We start from the raw sequence: 27,576 nt of genomic DNA on the forward strand, positions 1-27,576 counted from the left end.
TGGGCTTATCACATCTTTCATTGGAGAAAATAAGAGCAGAAATTATTTTATTTCCCATCCAGTATTTTTCCTCCCACTAGATTTTGCTGTCCCTTCAGTGGTCCTTCCTACAAAGAGCATCTCGTAAAATGGGAAGGGTCTTTTGCTGAGCAGGTTTTAAGGAACAGGAACTTGCTTATTCTAACTGAAATTCAAGTGAAACTCTGTGCCTTTGACTACTGCTTGGAGTTTGGACAAGTTAGTGCACATCTAAGAAGGATGAGCCCTGGAGGTCAACCCATATATAAAGTTGGATCTTGGTTTTCAACCAACAGTAGTTATCAGGAGATCAGAGGTGAAATGTGATGCCTGCGAAACTGATTAAGAATTATGAGAGCTCTTCAGATAGCAGTTATTTGTATAGTTGTAAGTACAAGCGCACACATAATGCTAGGCATGGTTGTTTTTTTTTTTTAAAGATCTGATCCTTGTTTCTTACAGACTAGAAAGATTAATAGTAGAGTACTTTATTATTGAAAGATGGAAAATGCAGGGTCTAAAGGAACCTTGTTAGCCCTGATTTACTTTCTTGGATATTTTAGCCTTCTATTTAAACCATGCATGATATTTTCTGTCAGATGTATGGTTTAAAAATGACGATGTTTATGCAAGTATTAAGATGGAAGGATTTAGCTACTGAAGAAAATTCTTTGTAATTAAAAAAAATGAAGATGTTAAAACAGATACATCTCATAATAAACAAGCCCGGTGTCTTAGCTGAGAACCTGTGATGAAAATTGAATTTGTTTTCTGCTCTAGCCCTGAAAGCAGTATGGTTTGTGATGATGTCCTTCTATCTGGCCTGCCCCTCTATCTGTCTGTCAATCACCTGGAGATTTATCTGCATTCAGCATGAGCTGGATGAAGGTGGAAGCCAAAATGTTGTTGATAAATTTATGTATGTGTGCACAGAAGTGGTGAACAAAAACAAGCTGATGGAAAACACCCACTCAGGGAACCAATAATAATCTTCTCTTCTTGCCCCTCTCACTTGCTTCCTTTCAGCAACCACTGGAAAGAAAAGACAGCCAGAATAGTTCCCAGCATAGTGTCGCCAGTCACCGAAGCCTGCACACCGCCTCCCCCAGCCACAGCACACAGGTGCTGCCTGAGTTCCCACCCGCCGAGGCCCCAGCTCCAGATCAGACCGACAATTCTGGGCAGAAAAAACCAGATCCTTTTAAAATCTGGGCCCAGTCCAGGAGCATGTATGAAAATCGACGTGAGTAGCACCCTGGCTCCTGTCTTGCCTGGACCCCATCTTGGCGCTCCAACTCTGTCTTGAGGGTTGTCGAGAATAGATTGTCAGTGTGTGAACAGGAGAGAGATGAATCCAGGTGAAAGGTGACAGCATCTCAGAGCAGTGATAGAATCTGCTGGATATTCATGGAGGCTCTGTTCTGTCACCTGTTTGGGCAGGGTGGGGTAGTCATGGATGGTCATCAGATGAAGGGCCTGGGGGAAAAATGGATTTATTTTTCCTTTCTGTTAGAAGAAGTGGCAGCTAAGAGCTACTGCCTCATTAATGCTTCCCTGCGTGGAGATGGTGGCCTCTTTCAAGCTCCTGTCTTGTGAAAGGGCTCTCATATACAGTAGAACATAAATACGATTGGTGTGGATTACAAGAGTAATAAGAAATTCAGTGCTTTCTTAGTGGTCTCTTGGTTTTTAAGAGTACTCATAATGTTTTTAACTGTTATTAGTTTTTCTAAACATTCCCTTCAGAAAGGAAAAAAAAAAGCTGTGGGTGTTTGTGCTTTAATTGTTTATACTGTGGTTGTGTGTGTTCCTTCAGCTTCACCTTTTTGATAAATATGAACTACTGATGTCTTATTGGCTCTGATAAACTGAATAGTCCTTGGCCTTTTTTTTTTTTTTTTTTTTTGCTTTTTATTATGAGATGATTTCCAAAGACTGTTCACCGCAAATAATATTCATTTATCTTACTATTACAAATCCAAGTTCCTAAAAATGCTTTAATCTTAGGGCATGCAAATAGACCCCCCTTCTCCCTTTTGTTTAATTGTTGATTTTACTGAAATTTTTTCGTAAGTGTGGTCAGGACAAAGTAACTATAAAGTACATGCACTTTGTTGTCATGGAATAAGAAAGCATGTTTAATGAGCATCTGCTAAAGGATCTGATTAAAATTGGAATAGAGAAGGGAATCATTCTGTCCATCCTCCTGGCCCCCACTCCCCTCAGCATAAGTGTCCTTTGGAGTCACAGCTGAGGTTCTCTTGGTACAGCCCTCTGGAGAGGCGAGACAGAGGTGTTGGGGGGTATGGGAAGTGCTACAGCCTGCTGCCTGCCCCCTTGGACTTGGCCAGGAAGCAATTCCCTTGCTGGCTGAAGCAGCTCCTCTGTGACCCAAACTGAACAGAGGAGTGAACCCAGCATCCCTGTCTGAAAGCAGGCCATACTGCTGGGTGAAAGATGGTCAAGTGTTAGACATCACCCAGGTGTTCCTCTGTCTCCTTTTCCTCTTCAAGGGAGAGAGATCATTACCTTCTCACCATAGTAGTATGTGGAATTATGTACACTCTTTTGGCTAAGGTTTCACTATGCTGGCAAAAGCCCAATAATTTGAGAAGGATTTATTTAGTCTCTGGACTAGAAAGACCCCTGGAGTATGCCTGACTTCAGGCCAGAAATAATGAAGTTCCATTTGGAGCATCCCTTGTAAGCAGTATTGTTAAGCATGAACCTGGCGTCTGTTCTCACTGTGTCTTCTCACTGATTATAATGATTGCATTGAAGAAGTGTTTTTCAAGGAGGAGTATGTTCATACTCCCTTCACATTTCCAAGCTCTTCCAATCAATGACCCAACTTCGGCTGATGTGGAGATGCCGCTTTATTGACCATGTCCCTGCTTTTCTCAGTAGAGTATACATTTATGACTGAGTTTCCCATGTATGAATCTTTTTTGCAGTAAAACAAATTGTGTTCTGAAGTGCTGGTGAGGGCTACATGGATTGACAGACAATTCTAACACACCCAAGGAATATGAGGCTCTAGCTCAGATGCCATTTTTACCTTGATAGAAATGGTATTTCTGTATATCAAGTGGTATTTCTATTATATCAAGACTTTGGTATTTAATTTTTTAAAAAAGTTTTCACTAGGAAAAAAAGAAAAAAAACAAAAAACTGTAATTCTGCCACAGCCAGCTGCTCTAAACCTACAATGAGAAGCAGACTGAAACATTTGGAATGGTGCCTCTTTAGGCCTTGACTTCCTAGGACATCTAAGGGATAGGATCTAGCAGCACAAATGAGAAGCAGGTTTTTTGTGGGGTTTTTTTTGGTGAGTAGAGACTCCATAATTGAGTGATCGTAGAACCTAATTGATGTTAAAATTCACATGGATTTCTTCCTCACGACTAAATGAGGGTAATGATAAGATTTCTCTGTCCATGAAAGTTATTCAGTATCTATCACAGATTTTTTTTTTCTTCACAGTACCTACTGAATGAACCTACATTAGTCTTGTCTTTTAATCAGTATTTTGCTTTATTCCAGCTCAGTTTCTGCTATTCCCACAGGCTGTTTTTTAATCTGCTTTTTTGAAAAAAAAGAAAAATTATAACACGTAGCCTCATTCGGTGTGATTCCCTGCTCCTCCCCGCAAGGCAAAGTACTCCAGGAAAAACAAGAAGATTAAAGTCAATGGTAGCACCTTCATTGTACCCTTAATTTATCCCCCTTTTGAGGGGGAAATATATTTTCCTTATATTTTATTTTATTTTGAAGGGCAGTGTGAAGATTCTTAACCAAGTCTCTGATCCAGTTCCTTCACATGGTCTGAATGCTGTGAAAACCACATTCTTGATATGGCCATCTATCAAAAGAGCAGTGTCCAGATGAATCAATCTGAATTACAGATGTGTTAATAAATCCCTTTGATGAGCTTAAATGTTCAGTTAAAAACAAACATGGAAGTCCCTTAAAAGCCACGTTGCCTGTTTTGTATTTTTTCTAGATTACATGACAGTTGTGCATATCTTTAAAAAATGACATTGATGAAGTCAATTATTTGTAAATGTTCAGGAAGAGCAGCTGGTATCCACTGGTGTTTACTACAAAAGAAAATCTAAAGCTTTCACTTGAAACTTTACCTGTTCACAAGAGAGTTGTGAACGAAAAAATGACAAAGCTGTCATATTAACCACCGTACACCTGTCCCTTGAGAGACATGCTTACTGGTCTCGAATTGGTGTACAGCTCCTTTATCATGGTTTAAGAAGCTTGGAAGCTCTAGATTTTAAAAGCTATTGTGACAGTTCTTACTTGTGTGTTTGTTCAACTCTTGGCCAGATCTGATGACTTGTGTTACTAAATAAAATAATATTTTGGTTGAACTGCCAAGAATATATCTGAACAGGTATTAGTCCAAGAATTAATCCCATCAGAAACTTGATACTATTTTAAAGGACAAAAGCATGCTTAAATTTTTCTCAAAAGGAAATATGTGGTTTGGATAGATCTCAAGTTCATGACATGATTCAAACAAGGTCATATGAGAATGGGTACTTTAGAATATAATTAAATAGGAAGAGTCTTAAGATGGTAATGCTGGTTTGATGAAATTCTCAATGGTACAGTTGTAAATTCTAGCTTTTCTGAGAAGAAAAGTACCATGAAAAAGAAAAGACTCAAACTATAGTCTTTTAAAATCCACAGCAGCCTTGACCTTTACTGTGAAAGCTTAACTGCACATTCCTTATCAATCAAAACTAAATTAAAATGAAGTAAGAGAAAGCTCATACACTAAGCTTTGCAAAATTGTGACATTAATATTCCAGCTATGTCACCTTCGCCTGCATCGGGATTGAGCAAGGGTGAAAGAGAGAGAGAAATCAATTCCACGAATTTTGGAGAATGTCAGAGTAAGGATCCGCTGAAAACTTTCATTTCTCTATTATTATCCATCCTGTTTGATGTTCCCATTGGTCCGGGGGTGGGAATAAACTCAGAAAAAGGAAGGAAGAAAGAGGGATGCCAGGAATAGAAGTGTTTGGGACTTTCTTGTTGACCAAGCCTAGATCAAAGACAAGGTGAAGTAAAAAGTGATAGGCATGTTGTAAACAAGTCTGCAAATATGTTGTGTCTGTAGTAATGGAGACACCAGGAGGGTTCTTGGCAAACCTGGCGATTCCATTGTCTAATTATCAAAGGAAGTCTTTTGACTGCTCTATTGGGTTGTTGGTGGGATTACCAAAGGAAATGAGCCACTCTTCCTGTCCCCTGTGCCAGGGCTTAGAAGTGAACGGAGCTGGATGAGATTTTCTTAGCTCTTCTTGATTTAGACTGGGAAGAAAAAAAAAAAAAAGGCGATAGTAATATCAGAAAGTTGGTTCTACCCTGCTACCTCCTAAAAACTAAATTCTAATAAAATCTTCCTGAAATAAAGAAGAGAACAAAAAAACATTTTGGGGGAATAGTTTAGAAACTTTAATGCCATTGGGAATAAGTGGCAGCAAAGGACAAAGAAGATAAAAATTATTCTGTAATATGTTTCAGTACTGATTGATCACCAAAGTTCTATATTTGGTACATGGTATTTGGTTGGTGGAAGAATATAATTGTCAAAATTCTCAAGTTCAAGGGCCAAAAGACTTTCTTTGTAACTTATCTGTGTTTGTGTATGTTTTCCTGAAGGTTCGTTGTTTGCGTCTTCTGTATCCTTGGGGTCTGTCATTGGGCATCTTCATTTTCAGTCGGAAGCTCTTTAAGTAAATTTGCCATTTGCTTATTTCTGAGAACAGTTTTTTTTTTTTTTTTTTTTTCCAATGGGCTAAACTGTTTGATAGGCCTAAGTCTGTTGCTACATTTGGTGTCACTATAGGATGGGCAAGTGTTCTGGTGTTAAATGATGCTGCAATAAAAATAAAAATTGGTCTGTGCTGGAGGTCTCTGCAGAGGTCTTTCCTTGTTCACAGAAAAGTTCAGCTATTTTCAGGTAGACTCTGCCAAGAACCTTGTGTTGGCTGGAAAGCACCCATGGTCTATTTTGGTAATAATCCTCCTGCTTGAGTGAACCTAAGATGGAAACTCAACTTGATTTAATTTGTTGTTTCAATGAGGCTATTACAGCAAATACCCTTTAGCCAGCTACTCAAACAGAAAGAAAATATTGTTACCTTAGCACGCTGAAGAAAATATCGTTCTCAGATTGTGTTTCTGGGAGTACTGTGATGTAGCTTAACTTCATGTACCATGGCGTCTTACAGCTTAGCCCCGGCAATTATAATAAAAATGCGTTGGATAAGAAGATTCATTGAAAGCACAGCATTAAGGTAGCTCAAGCACAAATATTGGATTCAGACTCCTCTGACTTGTATTTACCTGTTCATTTAGTTTCTTTTCTCTTAGCATATTCATTCACTGTACATTTTAAGCTCATGGGTGAGTCCCCAAAATGGGACATCTGTCATCTGCTTGAAATCTGAACAACCACCTTCTTCTTCCCTATCCCATTGTACAAAACCAGGGAAGGTGGAAATTAAATTCTTAGTATCTACACACTCCTTCAGCCTCAAAGCCGAGGAATTAAAGAAACCAGAAATTCTGCAGAACAGTATTTGAAAACCTCTTTTAGGATTCACAGCCACTAAATTATTTTGTTTTCTCTTTAAATAAAAGATTTGTCATTTTATAGACTATAAAACACACTACAAATACACTAAAATATTAAGTAAGAATTAAATAGGAATAACCCTTTTTTATCACCTTAGTTAAGTCATAATGGTGCATAGGACAGTCTCATGTACAGTAAGCATGGTCTTATGGAAATTACTTTTCTTTAAACAAAAAATGAGATTTCTATTTCAAAACCCTGAACTATTACTGAGTTTTGAAAGTATCAAGTTATTGGATAATAAATTAGTACTTACAATGTTGAAATATTATAGGCAAATCATGGAGTAAAAAACTCATTTTAGTGATGAAATATGGTTCATTTACATAGAAAATTTTGTTGTCACCATTGATCTTAAGGATATAGAAGGCTGGCTACTTTTTGGTAATAGTAGTGAAATCACAGTAAATGTTCTAAATTGGGAAATATTAGGATGTTTGTGAGAGTAACTCATTTGGCAAAAAATGAACTAACAGATCATACTATCAGTGTGCTAGTCTTGATTATTTTAAGGAAAAACAGAAGTGATTTTTTTTTTAATAGTTTTTGCCATAAGCTGTTTTTTTTTCATCTTGTAGTTGATAACATAGGCATTTAACAGGTCTACTGAATCCTCGTCCCCAGCCTCCGCATCAGAGGTCACTCTGACTTAGCATGAACTACTTCCTCAGATACGGGCACCCACTTTGTGGTGCAGAGCATGATAATTTTAATTTACTAAATTCCTCTTGCAACAATACCCAGGAGAGTGGTGAGCGCTGACTGCAGCCTTCATCAGGGATAATTTCTTGATGAGGAATTATCAAACAGTGATTAGTCCTTTGGAAAAAAACAAAACAAAACACTTCAGTCTCAATGACTGTCCCCAGCATTTATTTTCAGTCACTGTCCTCTTTTATTTCACCCATCCAGATTATTTTGTTTGCTTATCTGTGTTTGAAAGCTGTCGTCCATTCAAGCACCATCAGTATGGGTCCTGCCACTGCGTTCGCCTTAGGGCTCTGATTCCTTTTATCACAGAAATAATCTCCCTCTTCCTCTCCCTTCTCTGCAGTTCCAGATTATCAAGAACAGGACATCTTCCTCTGGAGAAAAGAGACCGGATTTGGATTTAGGATTCTGGGTGGCAATGAACCAGGGGAACCTGTGAGTCTCTTGTCTCCCTGCCCCATCCTGTCCCTCACAGTACTAATTTCTAAGACTTCAAAACCAATTGGCAGCAGTGACAGATCGCCAAGATTTGAGTCCCACTAGGTGCACCCAAAACTGTTTTCATCTTTTGAAAAAAAAGTTTGATTTACAATGTTGGTGTTAATTTCTGCTATACAGCAAAGTGACTCGGTTATATATATATACCTTCTCTGGCTCTTTCATCTTAACCAGTGGGAGTTATTCTTTGGATTTTGTGGAGCGCTTTCTGTCTTGAGGAAGAAGAGAGTAGATCCTTTCTAAAAAGTGTGTATTCGTGTTTGTGGAGGGTGGCAGCTGCCGCATCTGTAGCTTCCTATCAAAGAAATGGAAACCAAAAAAAGCAAAATAGGAATAGACGTCAGCTGAGAACACAATGGCCTAATCCTTCTGGCCAATTCTGTTAAATCTGCCAGCAGGTCGTTGGCTTTGTGTATTGAGTAGCTAGGACATAGAAGGCATTTGACAAGGCATTATGAGAGATTAGAGAAAGTAGGACCACTCTCTTTACAAAATTTGAGAAAGAACCCTGAACAAGGATCAGGAGACATTTAATCTCTCCAGGCCTCATGTTTAGAATACATTGAGGAGACCACCATGGGATTCTTTTGAAAGGGGGAAAAAGAACTAAAGATAAGTATTGTTCAAATTTTCCTAATCACAATAAAAATAGTTATCATTTCTTGTGTGCTTACTATGTGCCACTTGCTATGCTAAAGACTTTTAACATACATCCTTCTTATGTATGCATCAAATCTATGACTTTACCCCCGTTTTCAAATCATGAAGTAAAGACACAGAAAGGTTAATGTGAGCTTGCCTGGGATCACAGAGTTAGTAAATGGAGGGACTGCAAAGGCTGTGATTCCAGAGTCCCTATTCTTAACCACTCTTCTACCAAAGTTCTTTGTAAAAGATACATGTCATGTAAAGACCGTTGTGTATTATTACCTAGCGAGAAGGCAAGGAAAACACAGATGTTTTAGCTAAAGTTTGTGATGTGCTCAGTCGCACAGTTGTGTCTAACTCTTTGCGACTCCATGGACTGTAGCCCGCCAGCCTCCTCTGCCCATGGTATTTTCCAGGCAAGAATACTGGAGTGGGTTGTCATTTCTTTCTCCTGGGAATCTTCCCGACCCAGGGATTGAACCCACGTCTCTTGTGTCTCCTGCATTGCAGGCAGATTCTTTACCACTGTGCCACCTGTGAAGTTTAGTGACTGGTTAATATAACAATACCAAGACACTAAATAGAAAGACCTACTCTGCATGCCAGTGCTATAGACTATGGAAATAGGGATGCCCGACCAGACTTTGCTTGATTCGCCCTTTCATTTAACAGTATTTATTGTGCATTCCTTATTGCTGGGCACGTGCTGACCTTTAAAGAAAAGTTGTATTACTATTTTACTTAGCAGAATTTTCTGAACAGAAGGCTTATAGGTAGATAGAAAAGGAGAAAAAGTTTTGCCCATGAAGGGAGTAAAATGATTGATTTCTGCAAAGGGGAAAAAAGAATGAGTCATCAGCAAACCACAGATAAATGTCAAGGAACCAAACAACAAAAAGTTATTTTTTTCCACCACTTAAGAATTATTGTACCACCTAGCACAGCAGTTAGAGCCCAGTGAGGGACACGGATGTAGACACAAATGAATGGACTGAATTTTGCTTAGAGATGTGAAGGCCATCGTTACACAGACAAGCCTTGTTTTATTAAGCTTTGCAAAAATTACATTTTTTTACAAGTTGAAGTTTGGTGCCAACCTTCCATTGTCAGATGATGGTTAGCATTTTTTAACACATAAGTTTGTTTTTTTTTTTTTTTAATTAAGATATGTACTTTTTTAGACATAATGCTATTGCACACTTACTAAACTACAGTATCTTTGTTTGAGCACTTAGTCGTGTCCAACTCTTTGTGACCCCATAGTATGTAGCCCACCAGGCTCCCTTGTCCATGGAATTTCCCAGGCAAGAATACTGGAGCTGGTTGCCATTTTTTTCTCTAAGGGATCTGTATGACCCAGGGATTGAATTCATCTCTCTTAGGTCTCCTGAATTGGCAGGCAGATTCTTTACCACTAGTACCACTTGGGAAGTCAAAACTACCAGCATAGGATAGGGTAAACATAACTTATATACACTGGAAAAAAAAATCCTGTGACTTGCTTTGTGGTGATACTTTATTGCGGTGATCTGGAACTGAACCCACAATATCACTGAGGTGTGCCTGTAATAGTAAATCAAAAGGTTAGTGTTTCATCTGTCATCCAATTACTCAACAGATTTATATTGGTCATATCGTACCACTGGGTGCTGCTGATACGGACGGCCGTCTGAGGTCTGGGGATGAATTAATCTGTGTGGATGGGACACCAGTCATTGGAAAATCACACCAGCTTGTGGTCCAGCTTATGCAACAAGCCGCCAAACAAGGCCACGTCAATCTCACAGTGCGGCGTAAAGTGGTGTTTGCGGGTATGTTTTTCATTCATTCCTTTAGACACTGCCTTGTCACTTTTTGCACAGAAGAGGCCCCTTTCCTGTGTCTGCCTCTTCAAGCATCTATTTTAGCAAATGTTTGCAAATGTGATTAAGCACAGAATTTCCAGATGGTTTGCTTCTCTCAAACCCTGCAAAACTACTGTCACTCAAAAGTACTTTCAGGTGCCAGCCATGCATATCCAGCAAAGGCTTTTAGAAGAAAGCTAGTTGAATATATATGTTACGTCCCTCCATCCCCTTGCCAACCAGAACTTAGTCATTGCCTTCATTCGATGAGAATTCTCAACAAAAGAGGTCACTGTGACAGGTGAATTATAGCACCCAAAGAGCAAAAATCAGTTTCATGCTGCCAAATAAGCTTATAAAATCATTACTCTGTTGTTGACAGTCATATGTATTAAACTATTTTAATTTGTTACTTTTTCTCTATATGAAAACCATAAGGCTAGCCAGTTTTAGGTTATCTTTGATTTCTTCCTCTACATCTGGAAGTCCTATACATTCTGAACTCAAATATAACCTGTTCTGTAAAACCCTTGGCAATTCTCTACTCCCTCCAACTGCCTGCTGATTTTAGCCTTCCTTTCTTGTCATCCTTGGGAATGATGGTTTACTTCTGTGTTAGGATCTGCCATTTTGAGACAGTCCATTGAGTGTCTTCCCTTCACATTCATTCATCACCCTTGTTGGCAGCCCCCACCTCCAAGTATTCAAGACAACCCAGAATGCAGAAGAAAGAAATTCCGTGTTATATCAGTGGAATTACTGAAAAAGTATGACATGAAATTTTATGAATTCTCCATAGCTATAGTACTAGCGAAACAGCTACTTATCAAATAAAATCAACTGGCTCCTTGTTTAGGAAAAATTAGTAGAACTCACTTCAATGGTATATAATTAATTTCAAAAGAATTAAGACATCAGAGTCCAGTGTGAGAGCCCTACTACCTATTGCCGCCATGGAAAGCGGTGTTAATCATTTATGTCCTGAGAGCTCATTTATGGCATCAGGATAATGCAGTGTCCCGTGTAGCAACAGCAATCAGAAATGACTTTTGAGATGAGTTGAAGACTTTTTATTTCACTGGTCCAAATAAAAATAATACAGCAATGAGATTTTTGTTTGTTTCAGATTTATTTTTTTAAATCTTAAATATCGGGGTTTTTAAGCTCTTGGGTAAAAAGACATATTAAATCTCTGAAGAGACATAAGGCTCAGTGAAATAAGCCAGTCACAAAGGGACAAAAATGGTATGCTTCTACCTCCATGAGGTGCCTAGAGTAGTCAATGTATAGACAGAATGGTGCCTGCCAGGGGTTGGGGACGGAAAGTGATTACTGTTTAAAAGATACAAAACTTCAGTTTCAGAAGATGAAAAGTTATGGAGATAGCTGGTGGGGATAGTTGTACAACAGTGTTACTGTACTTAATGCCACTGAAGTATACATCTAAAATGGTTACAGTAATAAGTTTTAGGTTCTGTATATTCTACTACCATAAAATGAAATCTATGAAAGGAGATGCTTTAGGGAATAAATTTAGTAGTCCTATCCAAAATCTGAGCCCATATTTTGCTTTTGGCATGAAAAATAAGTGGTCCCACCTACTTTTGTGGCTATCTAGGAGTGGTTTGGAGAAGGCAATGGCACCCCACTCCAGTACTCTTGCCTGGAAAATCCCATGGACGGAGGAGCCTGGTAGGCTACAGTCCACGGGGTCGCTAAGAGTCAGACACGACTGAGCGACTTCACTTTCACTTTTCCCTTTCATGCATTGGAGAAGGAAATGGCAACCCACTCCAGTGTTCTTGCCTGGAGAATCCCAGGCAGGGATGGCGGAGCCTGGTGGGCTGCTGTCTATGGGGTCGCACAGAGTTGGACACTACTGAAGCGACGTAGCGGCAGCAGCAGGAGTGGTTTACCCTGTCACTTGATAAAGCAATAAAACTGGAATTTGATAAAATGAATTCTGAGGGAGGTTAATGTATCCAATTGTGTGATCAGAGTGGATCATTGACATCTGGAAGCTGGGAAGAAAAGCGAAGTATACCTCTGACAGGTGTTGTCAGGAATCCTGCAGTAGGGACATCATAATAGTGCTATCAACTTACAGTCTCTCTGATGGAAAAAGCAGAAGCAAAACTGTTTGCAAAACTGAACAGAAATGTGACTTGAGAGTAATGACAACTTGAACACAGATGTGTCTCTGAGGCAAAGCTGGTGGGCCACACTTTAAGCTTCCTTCAATGGGTTGTTTTTGTTTGTTTCATTGAAGTCTTACTGCTGTACAATATTATATATGTTACAAGTGTATAATACAGTGATTCACAATTTTTAAAGGTTATACTCCATTTGTGAAATGAAGTGAAAGGCTCCTCTGTCCATGGAATTCTCCAGGCAAGAATACCAGAGTGGGTAGCCATTCCCTTCTCCAGGGGATCTTCCCAACCCAGAAATCAAACTCAGGTCTCCTGCATTGCAAGCAGATTCTTTACCATCTGAACCACCAGGGAAAGCCCATTTATAGTTAATATAAAATACTAGCTATATTGCAACATTGTAGAATATATCTTTATAGCTCATTTTATATCTAATAGTTTGTACCTCTTACTCCTCCCCTACCCCTATACCGCCCCTCCCCCATCTCTGCCCTCTGATAACCGCTAATTTGTTCTCTGTATGTGTGTCTGCTTCTTTTTTGTTAATCCACTAGTTGTTTGTATTTTTTAGATTCCACACGTAAGTGATACCATGCAATCTTTGTTTTCTCTGTCTGACTTATTTCACTTCGCATAATGTCAAGGGGTCATTTTTCGATCTGTGAAGCAGGAAATATTTCAGAGTGGGCCAGTCTTGCTGCAGATTTGAGTCCAAATACAGATGCTGATACACAGTATGCCCTAAATGTAACAGACTCTCGGTGTCCCCTTTGTTGTTCTCCCATGGTATCGATGTCTATAGATCCTGAATGTAGAATCCTAAATACTTATCAAAGTGGTTTTCAGTTCCTATGTCTCAGTTAAGTGAGACCAGTTGCTGTCATAGCTGTCACTTTCTTGATTTGGTTGTGGAGTGGATGGGGGAAGGAGGAAGGGGTGACAGGGCACATTTCTTGCAAAGGCGGGTAACCAAGAGGTACGTCTCTTGCACAGCCCCCAAAACCGAGAATGAGGTGCCCTCGCCAGCCTCATCCCATCACAGTAGCAACCAGCCAGCCTCGCTGACGGAGGAGAAGCGAACCCCTCAGGGCAGCCAGAACTCTCTGAACACGGTGAGCTCAGGCAGTGGCAGCACCAGTGGCATTGGCAGTGGTGGTGGCGGCGGCAGCGGTGTGGTGAGCACCGTGGTCCAGCCCTACGACGTGGAGATCCGGCGCGGCGAGAACGAGGGCTTCGGCTTTGTCATCGTGTCGTCGGTGAGCAGGCCTGAGGCTGGCACAACGTTCGGTGAGTGTGGTCACTTCTACTCCCCAGCATTTCCTAGGTGGCTATTCTCTGGAGAGGCAAAGACGAGCCAGAATCTCATTAACAGAAATGCTTGTCATGCTTTCCGCTTCAGGTAATGAAAGTCTTAATTGGGGACGGACTTTATTGGGTAGCTTTTCCCCTCCTGAAGGTTGGGATTTTTTTTTTTTTTTTAACTCTTCAGCTTCCATTCTGATGGTGCGTTCACAGGCAGACATCTTCATGCATAGGTGAAATTTGCAATGAAGCCCCTTGACAGGATAAAGTGTGAGAAATTCTTGCCATGGAGAGACCTTTGCAAGGTCCTGCAGGGTATCAATCATAGCAGTTGTCTCAGAAGGTCTCCGCATTTTTAAAAGAAGCATATGGTTGTAGAAATAAATGCCTGGAGGGGAAATAGAGGTGTGAGGAGTAAAAAATATACATGCAATCCCCTTTCCATCTTATCTGTGTCCTTCCTCTACTCTACCTATCTCCATCTGAAATTTTTAAATTTTAATTTAAAAGAATATGTTTACTGTTGCCTGGTGGAGAATCTAATTAAAATCTGAGTGCAGAGCTGTTTGTCTTCACTGCCCTTGAATTCTAACAGGGGTGGTTGTCCTGTCTCATCCAGATGTTGGGGGTTTCAGCAGAGAGTGAAGAAACACAACTGTCACCCTCTCACAAGGTTAACTCTCTGCAGGGTGCATGGGCTGAGACAAATAGGAAGCCAGGTGATTCTAGGAACTAGGAACCAGGAGTCTTCCCATTAGAATGGATCATAAGTATGTACTCCAGAACTGATCCACCTTCTTCATTAAATAAGATGTCATTTGTTATTTTCCCCAGGCACATTTGTTAGTTAATATGGAATATGATGGGAGACGGGAAGGGCTGTGCAGGCTTTGAAACATGCTTCAGCTCTGTCTCCAAATGACCTACCCACAAGGAGTCTGAGGACCAGTGGTCCAGGTTGCTTGCTGGCTAACATCAGCTAGGTGCTCCATCCTGTTGGGTTTCTGCTCTGGTACAACTCCGTTTGTCTCCATTTAGTCTTGGTACTTTGCTTCCTGCTCAAGTCACGTCCCTTTAAGGTGCAAACTTGAGGGGACAGTGCGTCAAGCCAGGTCTGTGCATGTGTGGCTGCAATAACAAACACCCATTACTAACAATGCCTCTGTGAGCTCTGTTAATAGCATTATCACAGCATGTTGTGGGTGGTGGGTGACTTGACCTCAAGGTAGGGTGGTTTTTTGGTTTGTTTCTCCATTAGTTTTGAAGACTTTCCAGCCCAATTTAAAAATAAAAAGAAAAGCAGAGGGGACAAAGACATCTCATGTTATTTTCTTCATATCTACAGTTTGTCCCTATGCACCCCATGATATTCTCAGAATTTGAGTTGTCAGTTTCCCCTTCTAGAATGAAACAACAGATATGTCTGGTGGGAGGTTTTGTGTTGTTTAACAAATATCAAATGTCTTCACTCACAGTTTGGTCTTTGATTGTTTTCCTCCAACTTTTACAATGAACAAGTTAAACTTTCCCTAATACCTTGCATGTGACATCTCTTCTGAGCTATGCAGAGCTTTCCTCCCACCTGCGGTATGATACCTTTCCCATGGGACTTGTCTTTGGAGATGGGCTAAACTTAATCAAGACCTTGAATTTGAGTATGGAGGCTTTCCACCACACCTGCTTGTTATTTTCCAGAAGACTGTTTAACTCTCTTTTGAAAAATTCTTTAATCTTAACCTTAACATCCAGTGATACAGACTCAGGCAAATATACTGAAATTTAAGGAATTGCAGCTCATTTCCCAAACATTATATCCTTACGCTCTAAATTAGAATGGAAGAGCCTTCTGTTTCAGGGTTTCCCATGTTAATTTTGTCACCCTTTCCCAAAGATGGCTCAACTACATTACTATCTTTACAGAGAGACAAACTCTCAAAATCAGTGGACATACCCAAGAAAGTTTACAACTCAGTATGCAAGTATCTAGATCAGGCCTCAAAGCCTATTTTCCACCTCTCTTCTCAAAGTTACCAGCCACTCTTGGTTGTGACATGAAGTGTCTCAGCGCACACAATAAACTTTCATCTTCAAATGCACTTTTCCTGATTTTTTTTTCCTGTCGGAGCTGTGTAGTAACTGAGGAGGACAAAGGAAATGATTAAAGAAAAAAGGTTGAGGAATGATTTGAACCTAGCTTCAAATCACTGTCCTCCATCTGAGTATGTACTAGATTTTCTTATGGCTTTGAGGGGATTTCTATGAGGAAGAAGGAGGATTTCAGAGCTAATGAGCCATTTGGGCCCTTCTCTGAAAGCCCACGAGAGCAGCTGATTGAGCAAAGGTCATAAAAGGAAAAATGCGTGTCAAGGTTGGGTGCTTTCTTGGCTCATCTCGTAATTATGCCCCTTTACTAAAGCTTTCATCTTGCTGGATAGCCAGCAGAAAGTCTAAGTGTTTTTCTGTTAGGTGTTTTCAGATTGGATTTTTGGCACTGGTGGACTCTCTGACCTCACTAGACACCCAGTGATTGTTTTCTCTAAATGGAGAAAGAACAAAACATTGGCAGAAGCTTAAGCAACATCTGGCAAAAATGAAGTGACATGAACGCAGAATGTGCAGAAGCTTCCATCCCAGCACTGGGTTTCATGTTTGAAGTCCCCAAATAAGCCCACAGCAAGTTACTTTGGGAATCTTGAGAATGAACAAGAATACTTACACTTACTCTTGAGAATCTTTGGAAATTGCTAAAGACCCCAAATTTTGCCACTGATAGAAAGAGGAAAGCTGGGGTGTCCCCCTCGTTTTAAATAGGGAAAGGACTGCAGCGATGAACTATCATTTAGGGCTGTAACTTCTTACACAAACGCCCAGAACTTTGCCAATGTTTTGACCCTCGGCACAGAGTTCTCCTTTATTTATTAACATTTGCTTAATGCTTTAATTAATTAACACTTAACCTTCTCTTTCCCTTTTCAACCCTTTTTCTCTTCCCTTCACTCTATTCCCATATAACGTTAAAAAAAAAAAAAATTAAAACTGACTATCAAAGCAGGCAATGCATGTGTGGCCATGCCTCACAAAATAGGTCGGATTATTGAGGGGAGCCCTGCTGACCGATGCGGCAAGCTGAAAGTAGGAGACCGGATCTTGGCGGTAAATGGATGTTCCATCACCAACAAATCCCACTCTGACATTGTCAACCTCATCAAGGAAGCGGGCAACACAGTCACCCTCCGCATCATCCCTGGGGATGGTAAAGTATACCTCTTGTGTGTGTCTCTGTCTCTCTTTCTCTCTCTTCAGTCTTACTCTGTCTTTGGTGTTCATGTAATTTGAATAGTGTTGACTTAGAGACAGTCCTCTCCTACCCTCTCTGAGTATACCCATCAAGCACTCATGAGCCACTGTTACTAAATCTTACCTCACCTTCTTGACTTCATTCTCTTGCCCAGGGACCCTGTCTTGCTACAGAGATAAACATATCAGAAAAATTTTAACTCTCTTCAATTTATTTTAGCTGTGGTGCCCTTGTCTTTAAAACAACAGAATAGTTAGACTATAGGTGGTAAAACTTGCCTGATATTCTTACCTGGAAATTATTAATGAATTTTTTAAAAAAACAGGAATGTAAAATCTGAGTGTATAGTATGATGATATCGTAAAACCTATGTAAGGACAATGGAGAGCCATTGCTGGTTTGTTTGTTTTCTTTTTTTTTGATCAGAGTAAGTGAATGTATCCATGTTTTTTATTTAATAGGAGGTTATTAGAATTTGTGCTATATGATTTGTCTCTAATTTTTGCATGTGGATGAAGAAAGAATAAAATCTCAGTATTTTTAATATTTTGACAGGCTTCCATTAAACTAGGCTTGTTCTTATTTATTTGTTCGATTGGTTCAATTCAGATCTTCGGTGCTTTTATAACAGTGGTGATTCTGCCGCTTGGGGGACATTTGGCATTGTCTGGAGTAGATGCTAACTGATAATATAGTGTGTAGAGACCAAAGACACTTCTAAACATCCTACAGGACACAGGACAACCCTCACTACCAAAAGTTTTCCAGCAAAAAATATCAGTACTTACTTTATTATTCTTATGTACTATATGATTATATTATGCAATACTTATTATATTATATTACATTATATTTATTTATTTTATTATTATTTAATAAATATGGAGTTGATACATTAATGTCTCTAAGAATCCTCAGAGAATTAAGTCCTGTATAATGACTTCCTTCTAAGCAGATGTTGCCCTTGGGAAAAAAGTGATACTTTTCCCAGAATGTTTCAGTGTCTTTTTTTTTTTCATTCTTACTATGTATTTTATAAAATAAAAATACATTACAAAAGTCAGTGGGTATTTCTCAAGAGAAAACTGTGGCTTATGGTGATAGTGTGATAAAATTCTATGCCACTGATCTGTAAAATAAGAATATCAGAGGTTTTATTTGAAAGTAGTTCACCAGATCAACATTTTTATATACTAATTGCTGGAAAGTGAGCCATGTTAGTTTAAAATTTGAATACTATAGGCTGTGAGTTTCAGAAGATATAAGTCTAAAACCAAACAATAAATATTTGAAAATTGTTCATTCTAAGAACAGGGATGTTTCTCTGTACCAGAAATACCCCCTGCCAAATGTGGAGGGAAAAAATAGCTCCTTGAATGACGGTCTATTTCAGCCTGCCTCAAATGCATGGTTAGTAATTTACCATCTGGTCTAGAGTCCATTCTACCAAATCACCACTCTGGAAAGCTATTACAATTTAGGAAAGTGGTCACAAGATGATATAACCTAGGTTCCTGATGGAAAAGATGAAGGAAGCTAGGAAAATTTGGTGACAAATGGTGGAGAGAGCCTAATGTAGTATATAAATTTAGATACATTTATCTCCATGGTGTGGTGAGATTTCAGAAAATTAATTCAAAAGAAATGAACACAGGATATAACTTGCTGAGTCTATGTTGGTTAGTTTGTGGGAATGAAAATTTCCAAAAAGGAAGGAAGGAAAGAAAGAGCTCCTTGAGGGAGGAGCTTAGAAAAGAATTCACAATCAGGAAAGATAAATATGCAGAAGCAACTTACACTCCTGTGCACATTCTTGTTGACTTAAATTAATACTGGGCAAGGGAAAGTATTTTTTGAGAACCTGAACACCAAAAAAGGGAAAGCATGATAGATTATCCAATAACATTTGTCAATAAAAAGATGTTTTTTTAAAACCGCAACCCTTCAAAAGTGTAAAATTTGAACAGAGCCATCACAGGCCATCTTGGTGAGAAGAAAGTAAATGTTAAAGTTGATACAGTGTAGTTAAGGATTGATGTGCTGCTGAGGATGTGATTTCATCGCAAGATATGTCAGGAATTCATCATCATGGTAATAAAACTCTTCACCAATTACTTTGTCATTTTCAAAGTGCAGGTAAAGGGAATCAAGTCTGACAGAGAGTGGATTTCTAATACTCATTTTTGTGCAGGTAAAGGGAATCAAGTCTGGCAGAGGGTGGATTTCTAATATTCATCTTTTAAGTGGGGCCAAAAATTGCCATGTTGGAAGTTACAATGAAGGCAGGGGGGTTAGATTTCTGGAGAGATGCTGAAGCAACCCATGAGGATTTTACAAAAACCTATAGAACAGAGAGTGACCTTTGCAATCTGACGAAGAGAAAATCATACTGAATCCACTTCCTCTCAATAAAAGTGTGCTGGACATGGTAGACTGTAAGGTAAAAGGAAGGCATTCTCTCCATGTCAGGAAGTTCTGATCTCCTTCAGTCTCTCACACTAGTGTTTAATGGACTAGCCCAGAGACATTTTGTTGAGTGATCTTCATAAAAAACCTTAAGTCCTTCGTCAGAGTGGCTCAGGAGCTCTTAGAAATCCATCTTGATCAGGGTACTGTTCTCAGAAACACAAGGAGCCACTTCAGGAAGAGGCACTCTTATGAGTCAGACAGAAAGAGCTAAGCTGACCAAACTTGGAGGAGATGAGGCTAAACACTTTATATTAGTTTCTGGGCTAGTTACTTGTTCATTATGGAGTTGAAGACTAACTCATCCTTTCTTTGTGCAGTTCCTCAAAGGGAAACTTAAAAAGCAAGGTAGTCTTGAAATAATATCACAACGTGATTGAGCAATTTTAACAGTTCTTGGGGGTTATTTTTATCAGACAAGGATTGAACTGAAGTCATCATTTTCAAACTGTCATTGAATATTTGTGTTTTCTGGCTTTATCCTGTCATGTCAGTCATATTTCAATTCAGGATAAATATTTGCAAAATGTGTATTCAAAGATGCCTCTAAGAGATAACCCATTTACTATTAATGGAGTCATGAATTAAGGAGAGATCACATATACTTAATGACTGAGAACGTCCCTAAATGAAATTCACAACCAAAATATTAATATATGGTTTAAAGGAATAAACCATACCTGGCATTAGTCCCCAAGTGACTTATATATATATATTTTTTTCCTTCTGCTTTACATAAGGCATCATAACCATTTTTGAAAATTTCTTGCTACAAACTGTTTGTTTTCTAACTAAAAAATGATCAGATTAAAAAAAAAAGAAAGGACGATGCACCCTTGATTGGGCCATGCTCGAAACCTACTCCCTGTCCATTGGCTGTGCCTTGTGGCATATGGGATCTTAATTCTTCCCCAGCCAGGAACCTGACCCGTGTCTCCTGCCATGGAAGCATGGGATCATAATTGACTGGATTCCAGGGAAGTAGCATGCTCATGTTCTTCCTTCTTGTCATCAGTCACCTGATTATCCAGCTTCACTTCTCTCCTCACTCTCTTTCTCCACTCCCCTCTCACCTTTCTGTCTCTGCTAGCCCCCTCCAACAAAAGCTTTGAAACACAACCCCCTTGATTTGGGCACTTCTGTGTTGTTCACAGTCCTCAGACAGGCCTGTTCAGGGGAGTTCTCACCCCTAAGCTTTTACCACCTTTGGGAAGAGGCAGGAGGTGGAGTGAGGGTAGAGCCTCTTCTCCGTGAGAGATGGACAGGTGGATAGGAAATTGATCGTGGCAACACAGAAAGGCCCACAGACTGGCTTAACATACTGAATTTGAACTTGAGTTCCGGCAAGTCAGAGCACACCTGCTTCCTACTACTGGAGTGTATAGAAATACCCTGTGAAGTCTGGGTGTGAGTGAGACTAATCAGGGCAGATCCTGACTGAGCCGGGCTCTCGTGGAATCATCAGATTGAATCAAGTTCAAACTAATGAAAATACTTATGAACTTAGAAGTACATTATTTAGGGACTTACTTGGAGGTCCAGTGGTTAAGTGTCCATACTTCCACTGCATGGGGCGTGGGTTTGATCCCTGGTTAGGGAACTAAGATCCTGCTTGCCCCATGGTGCACCCTAAATTAAAAAAAAAAAAAAAAAAAAGACGTTATTTAAATAGAGTCTCTTTTCCCTGAAGTCTTTTTTTTTTTTTTAATTTTTTTGTTTTTTCTTTTTATTGGAGTATAGTTGATTAACAACGCTGTGTTAGTTTCTGGTGTACAACAAAGTAATTCATTTATACATGTTTATGTATCTGTTTTTGTATTTCACATCTCTCTACTTAAAGTATTTACTTGTATAGGAAGTAAGGCTTGGTGACACAGGTAGTGGCAAAGGCCTTAAAGAGTTTAATTATCTTAATAGAAAGCTCTGTAGATATGATAGCTAGCATATACTCAGGCAAGAAGAACAGAGTTTCTATCATACACATTTTAAAAGTTTCCCCAAACTTTTCAAATATTTATGAGATTTAAATTTTCAAATGCTTCCTTCAGGTATTTATTACATATGTGTTTATGCATTAAAATATTTATGAATGGAATGATTGTATCCATTGTCTATTTGCTTGGCCTTGTAATGTGGTTCTCTAAGGGCAGCTAAGGATATTAACATGGGAGCAAGGTTAGAATGGTAATAATCACTTGTCATGGAGATAAGTTGAAACCCAAGATAGAAGCTCCTTTCAGAAGTTAGTGCCCTGATTTAGCACAGCACCGTGATGGTTCCTTGAGAGCTAGGATATGTTCCTCTTGATACATGATTGCTGTGGGAAGGGTAGTAATATCCATTTTCATTCCTCTGGGAGAGCTAAAGCAGGTATAAACACTGTTTAAGATAGCACATAGGGCACTTGCTGGAATTTATCATGAAAACAGTCAACCTGTCCATCTGCCTTAAGAGTTCTACAAGTCAAATACATTGACAGTCCTTTTTAAAACTGTTGCTAGGGTGTATATTATATCAGACCCTTCTTTTGTATTTGTTCTTTTATATGGGAGACATTTTACTTTGGAATAGAGATAGAAATTTGTAAGGATGGGCTTCAACTCCGTAATTTTAAAAGCTGGAGAGAATTTCAGCACACACTATCTTGGTTTGATTCTAAATGAAGACTTTAAAGCTCATTTAAAAATATATATAACATTATAGATCTTTTAAAAAGCATCCTGGAAATTGAGGGTATGCTAAAAGTTATAATGCTTGAAAACGACCCAGGAAATCTAGAAGTCAAAACCAGAGTGTTTTGTATTTTAATTAATCTGTGATACTACTTAGTGAAGTTGATGGTATTTATACAGGAAGGTAAAAGTACTTGCTTATTAAGAAGGGAATGTACCAATCAGATCTGATTTCCTTGACCCATGAATAATTCCCTTGTAAACAGAGTGAAACCAAAAGTTAACTGTCAGGCAGGCCCTGGGTTTAATTGCCAGTGCCTCCACTTGCTCTCTGGATGACCTTGGACATATTGCCTACTTTTTGTCTTCAGCTTTAAAATGGGCGTAATTGCACCTATTTCGTTGAGTTATGAGGATGAAATGAAACAGTGCATGTGGGAATGAACCTTACACGGTGTGTGGCACATTGGAAATAATTGAAATATGGTGGTTGTTCATAGATTAAGAAAAACAAACAAAAGGAGAAAAAATTCAGTGGGCTCGCTCAAATAGATATTTGTATACTAAATGTTAATTTCTGAAATGCTTAATGTTAAGCTTCAACTCAGAACAGATTTGCATATAAATATTTGAAAATAGCAAAGGAATGATGGGAGGAAAATAAATAAAAGAATTCTACTTATACATATGTTGAGTGATTATCTGTTACATCTCATCAAACCTTGAAAATGGCAGAAGTACTAAAAAGGCTTGAGAATAGGATCTGATCTGCCTAGAAAACTCTGGCTACCAAAAACACCCAAGAACTCTAAAGGGGAACCTCTGCACAATTCAGTAATTATAATCACTCTAATTACAAGGAAACTTTCTTTTTGGTATCCTGATGGTGATTTCCCCATGGCCCAAGCAATCTTGTGATTTCCCAGAGAGTCTCCATAAAATTAATTATAGTACATAATATGAAGTTTTTTTAAAGGACCAATACATGTTTATGAAACTTCTGGCAAGTCACATTGACAGGCTTTGCAGTCTACTAGTCCTTTGTAGGGGCACAGCGGGTAGACTTTATGAAATACCACTTAGATTTATCACCTTGGTTGTGCCGGTTAACTGCAGTCATAAAAACAGACTAATATTATGCTCTTAATATTGTGATAGCAGTAATAAATACATGCCACCCATAAAAAAGATGGTGTTCAATTTTTGAGCAGTTTTTATGTGCCAGGCACGAGCCCAAATACTTTTCCTCCCAGGTAGTCTTTGCATCAGTGTTCTTAGATATTTCTGTTATTCTGTATGTGTAGATGAGGAAACTGAAGCATAGAAAGTCTAAGTAACTTCCCTTCAGGTCCCAGCTAGTAAACTGCAAAGTTTGGGTTGCAAAGCCGGGTAGTCTGAGTCTAGTCTCTGACCTTGTGACCAATACACCCAACAAGCGTGAGCAGTACCACGTCCCCATCTTGGAGGGTCACAAGGTATACTGACACAATTAAGGGTCCATGGGGAAAACAAAACACAGACACGCAAAAACATTTCTGTTTCATCCACTGTTTTTCACCCTTACTTGACCACAAATTACGTTCCCTCAGATTCTGGTGCAGCATTTGGTAAAACAGGTTCTGTGGGAGACATCATTCTGAAGCATGAACTGGATTCACAGTTTTTGTTCACCTGATTGAGTTACATTTTCTTACTAATCTTGCACCACCACTATCCAGATCATAAGCTTTAGGGCTGGAATAGAAACTGTTAAAATCATATTTCACCTTTCTCATTTTGCAGAGAGCTTAAAAAACTTATACACATTTCCATAGTAATAAATACAAAATAGAAATAGTACCAAGGGCACTGGCTGCCGTCAGTGTATATTGAGTGCTTACTGTATGTCAGATACGGTGCTAAACATTCCATATACTTTAATCCAAGAAAAGGGATGATTATTGTCATCATCCCTTTCAAGGAAAAGAAGACACACAGATAATGAGTCAAGGACAACGAGATTTGAACCTGGGTCTGATCTCCAGCCCTTTGCTTTTAACAGCTATTTGTAATGAAAATAGAATAATGGAAAGTCAGACCTAAGTTGAGTAGTATTTTTAGCAAAGTACAATGGAAGATGGAGCACAAATAAGTGGGGTTAGTGAGATATCCATAGAAACTTGGTTATATGTGATGGGTAGATAGATGTATTCCACAAATTATGGAGTGCCTACTGCAAACCTCAGAACTCCTAGAAACTTCTAGAATTCATGGTACACTATGAAGTAAAGGAGTAGTTTATAGGCTAATCTAAGAACTTCACCCCCACATTTAGCATTTTCTTGATTAGAAAATGTGTGGCAGGTTCCAAACTGTCAATCTAAAAATAAATTTGAATAGTGCAACTTACTCATCATTGTTTACTATCTGCCTTGATCTTAATGCAGAAATAATTAGTAAAAAAACATAAAACTGATACTATGTAAATATTTTAATATATTTTTATATATGCATGTCAGTTAGCAGTCTGTAGGCATGTTCATGAGTGCTTTCAAATCCTAGGTTTCCAAGCTCCCAGAGATTAATGAAGTTGTTTATGAATGTGTTTAGTGAAGAAGAAAGTCAATTTACATAAGAATATAATCATATTTGTTACATTAAGGTGGCTTCCTGATTTGTACAACTTAGATTTACATACTGGCTCTAACTAATGCAAGTTTTAAAAATAACTCTTCATGAGTGATACTAGGCAAGATCTCACAAGAATTCCACAGTTTTAGTTGTGCTTCATTAAAAGCTTTGGGGAAGAAAGTAGATGTTCTCTGTATGTGTATTTATTAGTATCAAGAAGTTAGAACACTGACTATTCACATGAGAAAATCAAGCAGACTCACTAAAGATCACCGATAAATTGCAGGGACATTAGCAGAGACATTTATTATTAGCCTGTAAAAGTCTGGGAAATAATTTTGCATTGATTTGATGGCACTGCCCTTTTAAAGTGATGGGGGAAGAGTGAAAGGCACCTACCTTGGCTATGATTTTTAAAGTACCATTTTCTTGGGCAAACTCTTTATTTCATTTGTGGAGATACCTAGTTGGAGGAGTGTCATGGGAGTGTACATGGCTCACATCATAAAAGATCTTAGAATGGTTCTTTACACTTTTGTTTAGAAATTCAAGTCAGAACGTTTTGAAATGGTGACAGAGAATTCACATCATTCAGGTGTGGGGCTTCTGCACACCTGATTTGATGATGTCTTCTCTGGGGCCTTCATTTCATGATGCTCTGTCTTACCCTGCAGAGTCTTCGAATGCCACTCTGCTGACCAATGCGGAGAAGATAGCCACCATCACCACCACACACACCCCTTCGCAGCAAGGAGCCCAGGAGACCAGGTCAGACATGACTTTGGCTTCTTTTGTTACTTTCAGGGGAAAAAAGTAACTCCTGGTGGTGTGATGATAGTTTCTTTCATTCTTTCTCAGGCTCTCCATGGGTTGCTCTTATATTTTTTTTTCTCTTGCTTTGGCAGGAATACCACCAAACCAAAGCCAGAATCTCAGTTTGAGTTCAAAGCACCCCAGGCAACACAGGTGAGGACTATGTCTCTTTTTGCCTTGTTGGCTTTGTGCATTTCCTTCCAATTTTCTGAAGCTCCTTTTACCAGGTTATCTTATAAGGTACTTGCAATTAACATAAATGACCTTTTGTGTACTAGATATATACAAAACATGAACTCACATTGAGTTGTCAAGGAAATAACATATTATTTTACTACCTTTGAAAAATATTCCTAGACATCCTTTTTCTGGAGGCAGGGGGTGAGGAGGACCAAACAAAATAAAATGCTATCAATTATCTCAATAATTGGTGATCAGAGAAAGAGCAAAACAGGAGATAGCTGGTCACGGTATTTGTAAAGGCATTTTTGTCAAGAAAATGTCTTTTGGTTAACCTGTTTCTCAGACTTGTGAATTTCAGGTGAGGATTCTAAAGCTACCTACCTGTCCCACAAGGTGGTAATGGAGGGTGCACAGGTGATAATAGGTGAAGCAGATTTGGGAAGCATTGGGTGATACAGAGTTAAGTAGTTTGTCTTTTTTTTCCTCCTCCCCCCACTGGCCTTCTCAAAGCCTTTCCTAATCTTTTCCCAATTCTCCTTAACCACCATAGGAACCACTGTCAAGATGTATGGAGCTTGTCGTTGCTATCCAAATGATGAGATATTTTAGGGCCTTGGGCAGGGAGGCTGAAACACCAGCAATGTGCAGGATGGTATTATTTAATGAAGGATTTTTCCTGCCACAAATGCAAGTCACAGCCTCACTGATTAAACTTTAATATATGCATGTTGGTGTGCAATCTGTATGCACACTCATGAATGTTTTCACATTCTGGATCTCCAAACTCCTAATGTTAATTGATATGAATAAACAATTAGAAACCACCAAGAAGGGGATACAAACTGTGCCTTCAGGTCACATGAGCATAATGGAGAGTGTTTGGGAAGAGAGAGAGAAATGTGTCAATTTAGGTCCTCCCAGAGTAACTGCGTTTAATTCTTTGAATAGGAACAAGATTTTTACACTGTGGAGCTGGAAAGAGGAGCCAAGGGATTTGGTTTCAGTCTTCGAGGTGGTCGAGAGTATAACATGGACCTCTACGTTCTGCGCTTAGCAGAGGATGGTCCTGCGGAAAGGTGTGGGAAGATGAAGGTAAGGAGGGAAAGGCTTCTGGGGTGGATGTAAATAAGTTATCTGCAGTGGCTTCTTGACATCTTATGATTGGAACCTGCATGCTCATGAGAATTACATGTTTCTACAGTTTTTCATCTCTCCTTTGAGTTTAGATGTATCTACCAGAATTAGGTGAGCTCTTCCAACTCTGGCATTGAATAAAGGATTAAAATCACCCATGAACTTACTAAAGTGGATATTGTCGGAATCCCATTTCCAAATGCCAATCCCATTTTCCATTTCTTAAACTTAATCTCGTATTACTTCCCTGGAATTCCTGGGTATCCCAGCATGCTTTGAGCAGGAAGCCATGTGGTTCTGTAGGTTCTGGGTGGTGAGCTCCATTCAGTCTCTTGCTCGTCACTGCCACCTTTCTCTGGCCTCAGGAATGACTTAACTGTCTTTCTTAACAGTGGGCCAAGGGCACCATAGCATGAATATTCAAGATCATCTGGTAGTACTCAGTAATGAAAACTTTACACGCACACATGCCAAAAACCACCGTGTTCTGTTTCAATATCTAATATCTCTTACCACATGTGACTATGTTGCTCTTCTGGGCAGATCAAATGATTAAAAAAAAATC

The 27,576-nt window shown here is 39.1% G+C and overlaps 1 protein-coding gene and 1 long non-coding RNA gene across 23 annotated transcripts in view; both read left to right on the forward strand.

The window, feature by feature from the left end:
• MAGI1 (membrane associated guanylate kinase, WW and PDZ domain containing 1) overlaps window positions 1-27,576 on the forward strand; it is a 635,735-nt gene that overhangs the window by 598,884 nt on the left and 9,275 nt on the right. For 6 of the 22 annotated variants that reach the window (XM_081528475.1, XM_081528477.1, XM_081528479.1 and 3 more), the window contains 8 exons: window positions 1,045-1,261; window positions 7,734-7,825; window positions 10,155-10,347; window positions 13,527-13,820; window positions 16,921-17,088; window positions 25,556-25,649; window positions 25,787-25,847; window positions 26,826-26,969. In XM_081528475.1, the coding sequence (XP_081384601.1) occupies window positions 1,045-1,261; window positions 7,734-7,825; window positions 10,155-10,347; window positions 13,527-13,820; window positions 16,921-17,088; window positions 25,556-25,649; window positions 25,787-25,847; window positions 26,826-26,969 (1,263 nt within the window). Of the gene's footprint in view, window positions 1-1,044; window positions 1,262-4,844; window positions 4,929-7,733; window positions 7,826-10,154; window positions 10,348-13,526; window positions 13,821-16,884; window positions 17,089-25,555; window positions 25,650-25,786; window positions 25,848-26,825; window positions 26,970-27,576 lie in introns of all 22 variants that reach the window. The other 16 variants (XM_081528465.1, XM_081528467.1, XM_081528470.1 and 13 more) reach the window with 6 other exon arrangements.
• Window positions 18,124-20,422, forward strand: LOC145520952 (uncharacterized). The gene is made up of 2 exons (XR_014064945.1): window positions 18,124-19,634; window positions 19,870-20,422. It is a non-coding gene; the product is annotated as an uncharacterized LOC145520952 (long non-coding RNA).

This window comes from Giraffa tippelskirchi, chromosome 9, assembly GCF_054371585.1.
Source record: "Giraffa tippelskirchi isolate mGirTip1 chromosome 9, T2T-mGirTip1v1.2.pri, whole genome shotgun sequence".
Taxonomy (NCBI): domain Eukaryota; kingdom Metazoa; phylum Chordata; class Mammalia; order Artiodactyla; family Giraffidae; genus Giraffa; species Giraffa tippelskirchi.